Source organism: Trachurus trachurus (genome assembly GCF_905171665.1).
Source record: "Trachurus trachurus genome assembly, chromosome: 24".
NCBI lineage: Eukaryota > Metazoa > Chordata > Actinopteri > Carangiformes > Carangidae > Trachurus > Trachurus trachurus.
In genome coordinates, this window is record NC_139910.1 from 2590583 (window position 1) to 2605201 (window position 14619).

Below are 14619 nucleotides of genomic sequence, written 5' to 3' on the forward strand. Positions count from 1 at the left end.
AGCCAGATGCAGAGCGGGGCGGGAGCTTGTAGCACTAGTGCCCTCCCCTGGAGCTGTGACACGTCAGCTCCAGTCTCCCTGAAACTGCCAGTTTGAGTCTGCCATTGGTTCACAGCAATTTGAAGGCAGAAAAACTCAGAAATGCAATTTTGCACTTCCTTTTCTGCTGATATGTGCTCTAACACAAGAAAAATGCCACAGGAACATGTGAAAAGCTCAAAAAACACGATTTTCACGGGAGTGGGTCTTTAATTATAAGAGACGACTTTAGAGACCTACAATTCATCTTCTGTTGAGGAACATCAATGAAAACACAGAGAAGATCAGTGGTGATTCTTCTTTTTCTTCTTCTTCTGACAAACTGCTTCATGTTGAACAGTTTAGATATAAAATCACTCTGACTGTGTTTCTTCCTCCAGGCTGGACCGTGGTGGAGAGCACAGGCTAAAACCTGGTGTCAGGAAGTGTAAGTGTGGATTTAATGTGACTAATGATCAGACAACAGCTCTCTGTCAGTTTGTCTTTAAATACAATGTTGATTCAATAATCAATCAATGAACCATCAGATGATGAACTGCAGCTGTGTTGTGTCTTGTTCTCTCCATCAGACGCCTGTAAACTGGAAGTGGACATGGACACAATGCACAGACAACTCAAACTGTCTGACAACAACAGGACGGTGACACGTGTGACAGAGGATCAGTCATATCCTGATCATCCGGACAGATTCGACGAGTGGCCTCAGCTGCTGTGTTCAACTGGTCTGACTGGTCGCTGCTACTGGGAGGTGGAGTGGAGAGGATGGGTTCATATATCAGTGAGTTACAGAGGAATCAGAAGGAAAGGAAACAGTGTTGACTGTTGGTTTGGAAGAAATGATCAGTCCTGGTGTCTGGTCTGCTCTGATGGTGATGGTGGTTATTCTGTCTGGCACAACAACAGACAAACAGGCATCTGTCTCCAACAGAGTAGCAGTGTATGTGGACTGTCCTGCTGGCTCTCTGTCCTTCTACAGTGTCTCCTCTGACTCACTGATCCACCTCCACACCTTCAACACCACCTTCACTCAACCTCTGTATCCTGGGTTCTGGATCAGCCCTGGTTCCTCAGTGTCTCTGGTTGATGTGTAGGATGGAGAGTCTCTGGAAGTGACAGCAGCTTCAGTCCTGTGCTTTAAATGTTGGTGGTGGACGAGGTTTCACTTTGCTTTCTATTTTAATCTGTTCACAATCATGTTAAAAACACATTCATGTTTTTTTGTAACTCTGGAAACCTTTACTTAATCATTTGCAAATATATACTAAGAGATTTGCAATGTGATGAAATAAATGAGAAATACTATTCTCTTGTGAACAGTTGCCAAGTGGTTTGGATGTTTGTCCATGTTTTTTGATAAATAAATGAGCCAAACCAATGGAGGAAAACTGTAAAACAACACAGATTATATTTAAAACATACACAGATTAAAATAATGCAAAGAATGTATGAACTTTATTCTCTGTTTTCAAAAACTGCTCACTACTGATGTCAAAATATCAACATTCAATAGTTCCTATTCTGATTTCACTGTTATTATTTCATAAATGTGTTTATGTATTCCCTGTTTTGTTGATATGAACTAAACAGCACATGTGTGTGTGTGGGTGGTTGTCGCTGCAGTGGCAGCAGCTCACCTGCAGGTGTCAGTGTGGTTCAGGTGAAACGAGACACAGCTCGAGGCTTCAGGTGAGGAGAGTTCAGGTGTAAATACACAGAGGAGGAGAGTTAATGAAACATTAAATCATTAGATTAATCAATGTAAAGAATATTAAAACTAAACGTGACTTTTTCTTTGGATCAATAAGATACATTGTGATGTTAGTAGAAATTAACTGATATGAACAGGTTTGATTCCCAGTGCTTCGATTCAAGGTTTCTATTTTTTATTTTTATATTTTTTAATTGTTGTTCAGTTTTATGTTGAAATATGTGACCCTGAGGAAGAGGATCCAAATCAATTAATAGAATAAATCAAGGGATGATTCAGATGAAAGTGTTGGTACATCAGTCTGATCTCATTAAGTATAAAGATTATTCAGCTTTTACAGGTTAAACTGAATAAAATGTTTATTGTTTGTAAATTGTAATTAAATTCATCATAAAAGACTGAACAGTTTCATGACCAATGTTGCTTTAAACATATTAACAATAAAGTAATGTGATCCTTTGACCAGATTTATTCAGTCTCAGGTTTAAATTTTTTTTTATTATTACTAAATAAATGAGATATTAAAATATATAAAGACAAAATAAGTCCAATTACACATCAACTTAAATTATAAGACAGACATGATTTATACTTTACGTAAAACATAAAACATATATAACAATAAAACACATCATGACACAAATCAACATTGAGAATCTGTACAACTATAAACCTCTGATTGACTGATGATAATAATAAAACAAGCTGAGGTCTGAAGAGTCTGGTCTTTGTTCTCTGTGTTTCCTCTGCAGACAGAAAAGGGGGCGGAGTTATAGATCTACCGGTTGTGACCTCACTATGACCAACTGTAAAGTTTATTATATGTGACTGACACAGTTCCTGTCTGTTTAATTAAAAGTGACACTGGAACGACCTCGAAGACGATAAATCCACTGCAGCTTCATAAGAACATTTAGGTTCTTCAGTAACATTACAGTAATAAACAGTATAAACATGAGTCAGAAACACTAATTAATACATAGTTTGTTGGATTCCAGTATGAACGCTGACATGTAACTCGTATACAGATGTTTTAATCAATAACATGTTTTAGTTATAAAGTCTTTAGTCATTTACTGAGCGAAGCTGCTGCTGCAAAAAGGAAAAGGAACATTTCTGATGTGTCAGTCTGAGACCTGCTGAGCTGCTGCGGACAAAGGAGGAAATATTCTGGGTTGTTTGACGTCCACAGAGGAGGAGGAGGAGGAGGAGGAGGAGGAGGAGGAGGAGGAGGAGGAGGAGTGTGTGCAGAGAGCATGGTGGTCCATGTTGGTCCACCTCGTCTGTGTGAACTGTCCTGACGTCCTTTCACATTCACCAGCAGGTAAACACACAGTGGGAGAGCACAAACCTCCTCCTCCTCCTCCTCCTCCTCCTCCTCCTCCTATAGAAACAGTTTGTGTAGTGATATGTAGTAGCAGACGGTCACCCATAGGTGGCAGTATAACCTCAAGGGACCTCTCGCGCTGAACTCGGAGAATAAGCCGACGGAGGCAGAGATATTCTTTAGCTTCTTTAAGCATGTTTATTCGAGACTAGCACACACTAACATACTGTATTTCTTGTGTCATGGCGGAATTAACTTCCAGCTTCCCCAGTACAGAAAGACAACACACTGTGCGTGGCTTAAACAAAATGTGATGACACAGCATGAGCTTCTGGCCTTTACACTTACGACTCACATTATTACACAGTCTTATGTTGTGTGTATCATAACCACTGAGTACACAAAATAAAAGAATGTCTCTTGACAACTCTCATACAAAGTTTTCGTTGGACGACGAACCGGCCTCCAAGGTCTCCAGATGCACTTCGAGGAATAAAAAACTACTCTGGAGTATTCATCAGCATGAGGGTGAACTATTCCTTTACTGTAAGAACAGTTGGTGCAACCGGCCCCTGGTGATCCTTCCTCTGACTCTGAATTTGTCCACTAGGGGGAGCCACTGGAGCTTCTCTTCTTACAAGGTATTTTTGTGACAGTCAGTGAAGTGGACTTTTCATCTGTTCACTTTCCCTGCATCAGTGTCATGAAACAAATCAGTGGTTCTGGTGGTACCAGCAGCTTTTAGGTGAATAGTTTCACCTGTGATGAGCTGAGTGGCAGTGGCTGATTGTTGTGTGTGTGTTGTGTTGCAGTGATCAAGAAGTAAAACGTGGAACTGTTCAAAATGGGAAGTGACATTAAACATCACCACAAAGACAGAGAGCAGCCACACAGAAAAAAAACAACAACAGGAAATCACTTCATTACACAATGTAAACAAATTGTAAAACAGAAGGAAATATATTACCTTGGATTTTTAAAAAACACATCATATAAAATGAGAAAAGTGCTATATAAATGTAAACCATTATTATTATACAGTGACTATGGAGCGAAAGAATCGACCATAATCTGAGCTCACGTTCACTTAACACCTGAGGAGAGACAGACAGAGACGTGCTGCATTTTGCACTTGAGTTAAATTGAGCATCAGCTGTGTCAACCACAAAGTCACGTGGTTGTGGCTAGATGGGGTACATGAGCTGCAGGAAGAGACGTCATGCAATCTTTACTTATCTGTGCCTAAACCCAACCAATGGCTTCACTTACAGTGGGTACGGAGAGTATTCAGAACCCTTTACATTTTTCACTCTTTATTTCATTGCAGCCATTTGCTAAAATCAAAAAAGTTCATTTCATTTCTCATTAATGTACACTCAGCACCCCATCTTGACAGAAAAAAACAAAAATGTAGAAATGTTTGCAAATTTATTTAAAAAAAGAAAAACTGAAATATCACATGGTCATAAGTAACCCTTTGCTGTGACACTCACATTTAACTTGCATGCTGTCCATTTCTTCTGATCCTCCTTGAGATGGTTCTACTCTTTCATTGGAGGTTACAAAAGAATTTCTGCAGCACTCAAGGTTCGTAAGAGCACAGTGGCCTCCATAATCCTTAAATGGAAGAAGTTTGGGACGACCAGAACTCTTCCTAGACCTGGCCGTCCAGCCAAACTGAGCAATCGTGGGAGAAGAGCCTTGGTGAGAGAGGTAAAGAAGAACCCAAAGATCACTGTGGCTGAGCCAGAGATGCAGTGGGGAGATGGGAGAAAGTTCCAGACAGTCAACTATCACTGCAGCCCTTTGTATTGGGCAGGTGATGAGCAGTGCCTGGTTTTCTCCACACATACCGCTTAGAATTAAAGCAGAAGTAAGTGATATATTTGTGTTAATATAAGTCTTAAATAGTTATATCTTCCGACAGCAATCACTTACATAGAGTGTTTGGACTGAAACACGGGTCTGTCAGTCCCTCTGCTCTGCTCTGAGCCGAAGAGAAAACATTTATCGTATCCTACAGTTTTTATCCAATGAGGAGAGAGAACGGCATGCAGGGCTGTGTGTGCAGCCAAGGAACGCCGTGAATGTGGTGACGTAGGGACGAGGACTGTTATGGTGCGTTCAAGGAAACTCGTATTTTTCCGACCGTGAAGTGGTACCAGTTCGATCTGGTACGAGTTCACCGGTCGGAAGTTACGAGTGGCCGTTATAGTGACTTTCACCGGTAAAACAGGTCGGAAAAACACGAGTGGGTTGCCTGAAACGCTACAAAGTCGTAAGTTGTGACTTGAAACTGTAATTTACGATTTCAAAAGCCTGCCTGGAACGCAGCATTAGCGAAAACGACCGGACCACTTACTTCTGCTTTAAGGGCAAAAAGTTCAATCTTCGTCTCATCAGACCAGAGAATTCTATTTCTCATAGTCTGGGAGTCCTTCATGTGTTTTTTTTACAAACTCTATGCAGGCTTTCATATGTTTTGCACTGAGGAGAGGCTTCTGTCGGGCCACTCTGCCATAAAGCCCCGACTGGTGGAGGGCTGCAGTGATAGTTGACCATCTGGAACTTTCTCCCATCTCCCCACTGCATCTCTGGCTCAGCCACAGTGATCTTTGGGTTCTTCTTTACCTCTCTCACCAAGGCTCTTCTCCCACGATTGCTCAGTTTGGCTGGACGGCCAGGTCTAGGAAGAGTTCTGGTCGTCCCAAACTTCTTCCATTTAAGGATTATGGAGGCCACTGTGCTCTTAGGAACCTTGAGTGCTGCAGAAATTCTTTTGTAACCTCCAATGAAGGAGTAGAACCATCTCAAGGAGGATCAGAAGAAATGGACAGCATACAAGTTAAATATGAGTGTCACAGCAAAGGGTTACTTATGACCTTGTGATATTTCAGTTTTTCTTTTTTTTAATAAATTTGCAAAAATTTCTACATTTCAGTTTTTTTCTGTCAAGATGGGGTGCTGAGTGTACATTAATGAGAAATGAAATGAACTTTTTTGATTTTAGCAAATGGCTGCAATGAAACAGAGTGAAAAATTTAAAGGGGTCTGAAAACGTTCTGTACCCACTGTACGCTTTGCTCCCCCCCCCCTATTTTACACCTGTACATGTCAGTTTTACTAAACCTAACCAGTCGAGAGTTCTCAACCATTTTCGGTGAGGGCCACTTCCTGCAGCTCATGTATGTCATCTAGCCACAACCAAGTTATGCCCACTCTGTTCACAGTTGAGTCACATGATTTCTCTGAAAAGTCTTCCTGTTGTGTTGTTCCACCTCACTTTGCTTTGACAGCAGCTCAGAGACCAGTCGACTGTCACTGACTGATGGAGAAACTGATGAAGATCCTCACATGTTAAAGTCCTGAGGGAAAGTCTGTAAGTTCTGTTGCTTTTCTCTCTTTCTCACTCTTTCTCTCATTTCGTGTTTGCAGTAGGCTACCCTGTTTTCTACTTCCTGTCTTTCCTGTTGTGTTTACTGTCTGACTGATGCTTCTCTCTGTTTCCTCTACAGGTGAAGGAAGAGCGACTCTGACTGGATGTGGGTCTGAATTCACCTGGTGAGTGTCGTCTTTGTTCGACCACTCAGCTGATTCATGTTCTCAGTCCAGAGACGGAGACGTGCTGCATTTTGCACTTGAGTTAAATTGAGCATCCGCTGTGTCAACCACAAAGTAACGCCCACTCTGTTCACAGTTGTGACACAATTTCTAAGAAAAGTCTTCCTGTTTGACAGCAGCTCAGAGACCAGTCGACTGTCACTGACTGATGGAGAAACTGATGAAGATCCTCACATGTTAAAGTCCTGAGGGAAAGTCTGTAAGTTCTGTTGCTTTTCTCTCTTTCTCACTCTTTCTCTCATATCCTGCTTGCAGTTCCCTGTTTTCTACTACACTTCAGGCCCGTAGCCAGCCTTGTGGAGGGGATGGGGGTTCTTTTTTCCCCAAAAAATAAAAATAAAAAATAAAAAAATAATAATATTAATAATAAAGGCACACACTTCTTTTTCCCCCATTATAACTTCACTTTGACATCACATGTTTCTCTTCCTCCACTATCCTTTACTGTTGCTCTCATTTAAAACAATTTCACCATGTAATTCATTTTTCATTAAGAAAAAAGTCTTAGAGAGAGAGAGAGAGAGAGAGAGAGAGATACATTTAACTACATTAAACATTATTATGATTATTGTTATGAAAAAGCTCTCATTTGGGGATCCTCCCCCCAGAAAATGTTTATGATTTTAAGATCAGGTGTAGCCTACTCTGGGAAGAATATAATGGGAAGACAACATTCACTTCAGATAAAAAATTAAAAAAAAATTGGTAGGCTACTGACTGAGGTTTCTATCTTTGTAATGGCAATAATGGCTGGACTGTATGACACTGGTCTAGTGGGGAGCTGTGGCTGGTGAGAAAAAACAAAACTAGTTTTTTTTTCAATCTTTTGACCTGGACCAGCCTTTCAAGGCCAGTTTCCTCTGCTTCACCATGAGCCTCTTTAAGACCACACCACCACCACTTCTGCCCTGTTCTCATCTGTATGATGGCTGTAGCTACTGTCAGATATTTATAAATGAAAGGAGGCTCCCATTCCCATATGGAGGTTGCAGGTATAACACACGCACACATGCACATGCACACACATTCGCACGCATGCACATACCTACGCACGCACACACACACCTGTTGCTGTCTCCCTCTCCTCTGCTCTCTGGACTGGGCTGCCTGGCTGTTCTTTTGGGCTACCAGGTGCATGGGCCTTTTGGACCTAGATTTGAGTTCTCACGGACCGGACGCGTCAGTTCAGTCCGAAAATGTGTAGAAATTAATTCGGTCAGGTCACGCTCCTACTTGGCTTCTCTCTCTCTCTCTCTCTTTTTTTGGCTGGGTTCGGACCAACTTAATTCAGGGTCCGGGTTTCATCACCAGGGTCAGACCGGGTTCGGTTTCAGGCCCGTTCAGCTTGATGCCAGGAGCAGGACTTTAGAGCAGCATGTCAGTGCTGCTGACGCAACACACCGCACCGCAGGTTGCAGAGAGTCAACTCGCGCGGCGCCCTACTGCGCTATGATTGTCTCGAACTCACAGGCTTTGGGCTGTTTGCTTCAGCAGCAGTCCAGTCAACACGGGGACACGCATCCCACACCAATCAGAGAGTTATTAGAGAGCCTAATACACGACAAGCACCGCATTTGCGGCGGCGGCGGCGGGGTGGTGGTGGTGGCTCCGATCCCCCTTGGCTACGGGCCAGCACCTTCACTGTGAAGTGATTATAAACTGATGCTGATGCTTCTCTCTGTGTTTCCTCTACAGGTGAAGGAAGAGCGACTCTGACTGGATGTGGGTCTGAATTCACCTGGTGAGTGTCGTCTTTGTTCTGCCACTCAGCTGATTCATGTTCCCAGTCCAGTTTGAATGATTTTATGAGGATAAATACATTAATACAAGTAAGAACAGTTTGATGTCAGAAGGATTTGAACTTTCCTTCCTTCAGCACCACCTGCTGGTTGAAAGCAGAATGACACTGTGGTGGACAGGTGTGTAAACCGTGTTGTTCTGACTGAGTGCAGCTCTCCCTGCAGGTGGAGGCTCAGCTATGGCTCAGTGTGAGGACAGAGAGGAGGGAGCCCCCCCCTCTGAAACCACTCTGTGTGGGGAACAGAGCCAGACCGGAGGTCAAAGGTGAGATGAGGATCTCTAACTGTCCAGGACTCAGATCACTGGAGATACTGCTGTTACTGTATCTGATATGAGGTTTTTATGTGACAGGCTAGTGCATTATTGTTTTACTACTATTATTGGTGCTAATAAAAGTGAATAACTAATTTAAATCAACAAGATATTGTTTCAGTCTCACAACAAGAGCAGAAGAACAGAGCAGAGAGGCTTTATTGTGATTGTAGAAATATACAGTTAAATTCTGCTGGACGGTACAAATACATATATAAAAAAAATGTAAAGATATCCACAAGTTTCCGAACATCATCTCTGTGTAACACTAATAGAAAGAGTAGTTAGTCTGAGGAATAGTATGACACCAATATCTAAGCTCTAAGTTCAGTTGGAGGATTAATAAGCAAAACACAAGTGTTACATTTAGACCAGGGGTTTTCAAAGTGTGAGAGAGTGAGCCCCCCTTAATGAAAAATAAACAGCTGTGCCCCCCCCCCCCCCCAAAAAAAAAAAAAAAAATAGAGAGAAGAGAATTAGTTACTATGACCAAAACAATATTTGATTCATTAAAAATAAATTGGTCTTTCCTGTAGGATTTGTTTACTTTACAAACTTGTTTCTCAGCATATATTAATTATCATGACAACATAAAGCACTGACGAATAAACCTAAACATTGATACAGAACTCTGTAACACACTCATCACACAAGCAGCTTCATGCTCTCCCTGTGTGATCATCTGGGAAGCAGACAGTCTGAGGTTGAAGTTTATATCAATGCACAGGTGACACTGTGACAGGTCTCCACTGTACGTCTGTACCACATGTCAGCTGTTCAGCTCCGCCGCGACGTGCATCTTTTTTTTTTTTTTTTTAGGAGCGGTATATTGCGGCTTTATGCGGGAGGACACGCGGTGCTACAGCTGATCCAATGTGTTTATCTGAGCTTGGTCACTGCGAGAGGCACCGGGTCGCTTTGAGCTGCGTTATGAAGTTATACCTGACGCTGTGCAGCACCTGACGGCGCTCTTCTTTTTCTAACCAGAATAGTTCCACGGCCGACGTACTAGTGCTACATTCAGCCGAGGCCAGCTGAGCTCCGCTCTCCCTGCAACACAGTCTCTCTGATCACTCGCTCTGAGCGTCACATATCGCCGCGGAGGGGATTGCATTGGGGCACCTTGGGCGTCAGTGCACAACGCGAAAGGGCCCTGACCAAGCGTCAGTTTATGACGCGTCGGGGGTGAGACTGCTCCCTGACAGTCGAGCATAATCGCAGTCTGTGTGTTACAAGATCGTGTTTTATCATATCGCAGTATAATAGGCTAATATATTGCAAACTATAGGCTAGTGCAAAAACATTAATAATTTAGCCCTATGTGCAAGTGACATGATGTAACTCATCTTTTGTTTGAATGTTTTCAGTTTTTCTTTTTTTCTCTTTCTCATGTCGCGCCTCCCCTCAAACTCTCTGGCGACCCCCAAGGGAGGCGCGCCTCACACTTTGAAAACCCCTGATTTAGACAATAACTGGGTGCATTTATTCACCATGGAAAATAGAAACACTTCTCTCAATAAGGTCTAATTCACCTCTATGTTATGCTTTGACAAAATGATAAAACCAAATACAGTAGACCAAGTTCAAGTGAAATTAAGTGTACCCCTGTTTACCTCAGAGCTCTGTAAGATATCACAAATAAGAAAGAAAACACAATGATTCAATTGGCCAATGCAAATTACTGTACCCGGGTACTGAAAATAATAAACTTAAATAAAATCACCTCCACTATAAAGTGGGATCTTCCTCAGAAAAGGAAATTAGTTCTTCAGTTCAGTTCCAGTCTTTTCAAGTTCAGTTTAGTCAAGTCAAAAGTTTCAATGTCTCCTTTTCGGTTAGTTCAGTCTCAGTTCAGTTATGTAGGGGCTAGGGTTGTACGGTATACCGGTACTAGATTGGTACCGGGGTACTAACGCATTTAAAACGGTACCATACTGCGCTTAGATGGGACCGGTACTTTCATTCTGCGCCGCCAGCAGCGGTGACGTCGCCGCGTGAAGTCGCCGCATTGTAATTTGAGCCGCGAGGAGCGAGAGAGCGAGTCACAAACGAAGCAAGGTGCTTTTTATCATTACCGTTACAGCGCCACCTGTCCATGTGCCTGTGTTTGTGTGTGTGTGTGTCTGTGTCTGTGCGCCGCGCGCGAGAGAGAGTCGGCCGCCACAGCCTCGTTAATAAGTTTTGTTTTTACCGCGGATCACCACTGGCTGCATGCTCTCTCTGTCTCTCTCTCTCTCTCTCTCTCTCTCTCTCTCTCTGTCTCTCTCTCTCTCTCTCTCTCTCTCTCTCTGTGAGTGAGTGAGCACGGCGAAGCAGCGCTACGCGGAGATGAATTAACGGAACAATATTGCGTTGATGGGGGTGGGGGGAACAGAATCAATTTGGTCTACATATGGGAAACAATAGGTGTATGTTTGAGTAACATGAACATTTGTGTTTCATTCTATAAACTACTGATAACAATTTCTCCCAAAAATTACAACTGGTCAAAATAACAAAAAAAGATGCAGTGTTTTCAGACCTCAAATAATGCAAAGAAAACAAGTTGATGTTCATTTTTAAACAGACATTTTTTAATTTAGGAAGAGTTCAGATTAATATAGATGGAATGTTAATCCTGCAGCAGCAGTAACTGTTTACTGATTTACTGTTTTATGGTCCAACATTTTTCTATTAAAATAAAGCCAATAATGACATTTTTTGTGTTCTCTTTTTATGTGGAAAAGTACCGAAAAGTATCGAAAAGTATCGAAAAACATGTTGGTACCGATACCGGTACCAAAATGTTGGTATCGTGACAACACTAGTAGGGGCCCCCTTTTATGTCTGTCAAATCTTATCTGGAATCCAGTTGAAGCTGTCCTGTTGTTCCTCGATCCACGGAGTGGCTCCACTTGCAGCTGTAGTAGCGGCCTGGCTGCCGCTCACCCGCTGAACCCACCGCGAGTCGCCGTTGTCTCCTCTCAGAAGTCAACCATAAAAAAAACCAACCTGCATAGTGCACAGTTTAACCTTAGTTAAAGTCCATATTGATTCTTTAAACTATGCAGCATTAGTAGAACCTAACAGCTAGTTTTTCTCTGATATCTTTTTCATCTTTACTTTTTTTCACACAGTCACAACAGAATACATATGCCTTCAAGAAAATAAAACTTAAAAGGCTATTTTTCTGTTAACAGTATTTCTTTTACATCTTGAAATCAACAGCGATATGCATTTTCCAAACACATCACGTTTCTCCGATTGGTTTTTTCATCATTCACGGTCATTGAAATTAGCTCAGGCTAACACAGTTAAAGCTAACACTCAAAACACAACACACTCACCGGAGAATAGTCATCAAAACACATTAGTTAGTTATCCTCCTTAAAGCAGAACTATGCAAGTCGGCCGGAAATAGCTCGCTCCTTCGTTGGTTTCTCTTTTTTTCCCTCTCCGGAGCTCCCCCACAGTTCTGGGAGGCACATGTCACTATCGTAAAACCTCGCCGCCGCCACCTCCTCCACCCCCCCTACACGTGCTTGTGTTTACTGCTGTTTGCTAAGCCCTGCTAACACCGAGCTAACGCTAACACGGAGCTAACGCTAACACCGAGCTAACGCTAACACCGAGCTAACGCTAATACAGCCACACACAGGCACAAAGACACAGACATACACACACAGGAATAAAGGTTCCAAAACGCGAAGGTGTGTGTGTGTGTGTGTCATGATGTATTACATTATCTTATAAAAGACCCATGGTGTGTGTATCTGTGTTAGCATTAGCTCCCCGTTAGCCACAAGCTGAACTTCATCAGTAAACATTTCATGTTTCCATGGTTTCCTCCGACTTTCCGAACTCTAACCAATCACGATTCGTGACATGCATGACGTCATATGCGTTCTTATCTCGTACTGCCGTAAGGCAGTTTCTCGCGATACTTCTATCCATTGACGAGATTTGTAACACCGAGACGGACGACTGATCTTGCAAGTGCGGTTTTCAGCCAGTGGGGGGGGTGAGCGCATTGGCCTAGACCCCATTCACCTCATAATAGGTCACTCTACCATCACAGTGACTCTGAGCCACAATAATTACAGCCGAAATCCTGCAGAGTTCTGCTTTAATCTTCTGGCAACACAACGTCGTCCCGAACAACTTTAACCTCTTCTCGGACAGCAAAAACATAAAACTTAACCAATATATCAACATTCACTCCACGCTGCTCACGAAAAGCTGCATTCACACTTGCGTTCATAGATATATATAAGAACTAGATGACTCACCCGCAGCTGTTTCCCAATGACAAAGCGTAGCCAGTACGGCGGCCATCTTGGGACGGGCAACTCTCTCCCTCAGAGCATTAAGCCTATGCTGCATGTTCTGCTATAATGACCATAACTTGCTCAGTTTTTGTCCGATTTCAAAACGGTTTGATTTTTATGAACGTTTATGCAGTTATGATGCAGCATATTTAGAATCACGGATAATTTTAATAATGTATTTTTTTTTGTAAAAGTAACATTATAGTGACATTATGCAAATAGTTAAAGTAATAGCTACATACTGATTTATTTTTCACAGAGTTATGAATCGTTTTTTTAGTGCAGATGACTGGATCACCTATCTACTGCACTGTAACTGCAGCAGAGTCAGAGCAAATTTCCCGTCCTCATATGGCCGACTGTGAGCTACGCCTGCGTATAGTCCGATCTACCCCCTTGCTTGCGTTCATCTTGTTTTTGTTCACTTCCTCCTTCTTCCTCATTTCTACCGCTGATTTCTGGACCCACTGGTGAGCGTAATACGCCACCTTGTGGACATTTATATGCTACTACATGCAAAAATCACAACACTTAAAACCATGTTAAATTTATGGGGGCTACAACTGGTTAAAACTGGAAGCCGGTTTTGCATGGAATTGTACGTTTACGTTTCCATGGTTTTCAGTCATAGTTGCGGTAAATGCATGGATATATTAACACTGGCTTTTAACACGGATGTCAATTTGTGTGATATACATTGTTAAAAGATGGTGTGATGATCCCTGCGTTTTACAGGTTTTCACTAAAAAAAAAAAATCCATGCATTTACCACGACTAATGAAACCGGAAGCACCGAAGAGCAAAACCGGCTTACGTTTTTGACGTTTGGAAAAAGGTGGATATAATAGTACAGTGAAGAACTAGAAAATTTCCTCTGGGGAAATTTTGAATGGGCCACGGGGCTACTGCCGGTTTTGCCATCTCTGTCAACATGGGAATCAAACCCACGATCTTAAGGTCAAGACAGAGCTGATCAGACAGACACATGATCATCTTTCTATAAGCACTGATATGGAGGAGCTGTAACCACATTAGGTTAACTGTGTGTGTGTGTGTGTGTGTGTGTGTGTGTGTAATCACATGAAGTTACCTGTGTGTGTTAGAGTGTGGGAGAGGAGTGCGCGCTTCCGCGCGCATTTGTATGTTACCTGTGTGTTTTGATGTGTGTGTGTGTGTGTGTGTGTGTCTGTAACTGTAATCACATGAAGCTGGCTCTAGAGTCTGTGTGTGTGTGTGTGAGTGTGTGTGTGTGTGTGTGTGTGTGTGTGTGTGTGTGTGTGTGTGTGTGTGTGTGTGTGTGTGTGTGTGTGTGTGTGTGTGTGTGTGTGTGTGTGTGTGACTATGAGCTGCATCCTGTGTCAGTCTGATTTAGCTGTGTCTGTGTTTATAAACATTTAAACGAGCGCCAGGGGCCTGTTGTTCGAAACCTAGATAAGGGATTAAGCCGGGATATGTTGGTTATCCTGGCCTAATTTAGCCTCAAGTCGGTTGTTCGAAAGCTGGAT

General features: G+C 42.5%; 2 protein-coding genes across 5 annotated transcripts in view; one reads left to right on the top strand and one right to left on the bottom strand.

Moving 5' to 3' along the window:
• Window positions 1–14619, bottom strand: part of LOC311007702 (protein CEBPZOS-like) — a 109354-nt gene that overhangs the window by 47090 nt on the left and 47645 nt on the right. The gene's annotated exons all lie outside the window — the stretch shown is intronic.
• LOC311007025 (NLR family CARD domain-containing protein 3-like) overlaps window positions 1–14619 on the top strand; it is a gene marked incomplete at both ends in the record, with an annotated part of 39607 nt that overhangs the window by 21154 nt on the left and 3834 nt on the right. Inside the window, 3 exons of the mRNA XM_084000107.1 lie at window positions 420–466; window positions 609–752; window positions 8660–8759. Coding sequence (XP_083856233.1) covers window positions 420–466; window positions 609–752; window positions 8660–8759 — 291 coding nt within the window. The remainder of the gene's footprint in view (window positions 1–419; window positions 467–608; window positions 753–8659; window positions 8760–14619) is intronic.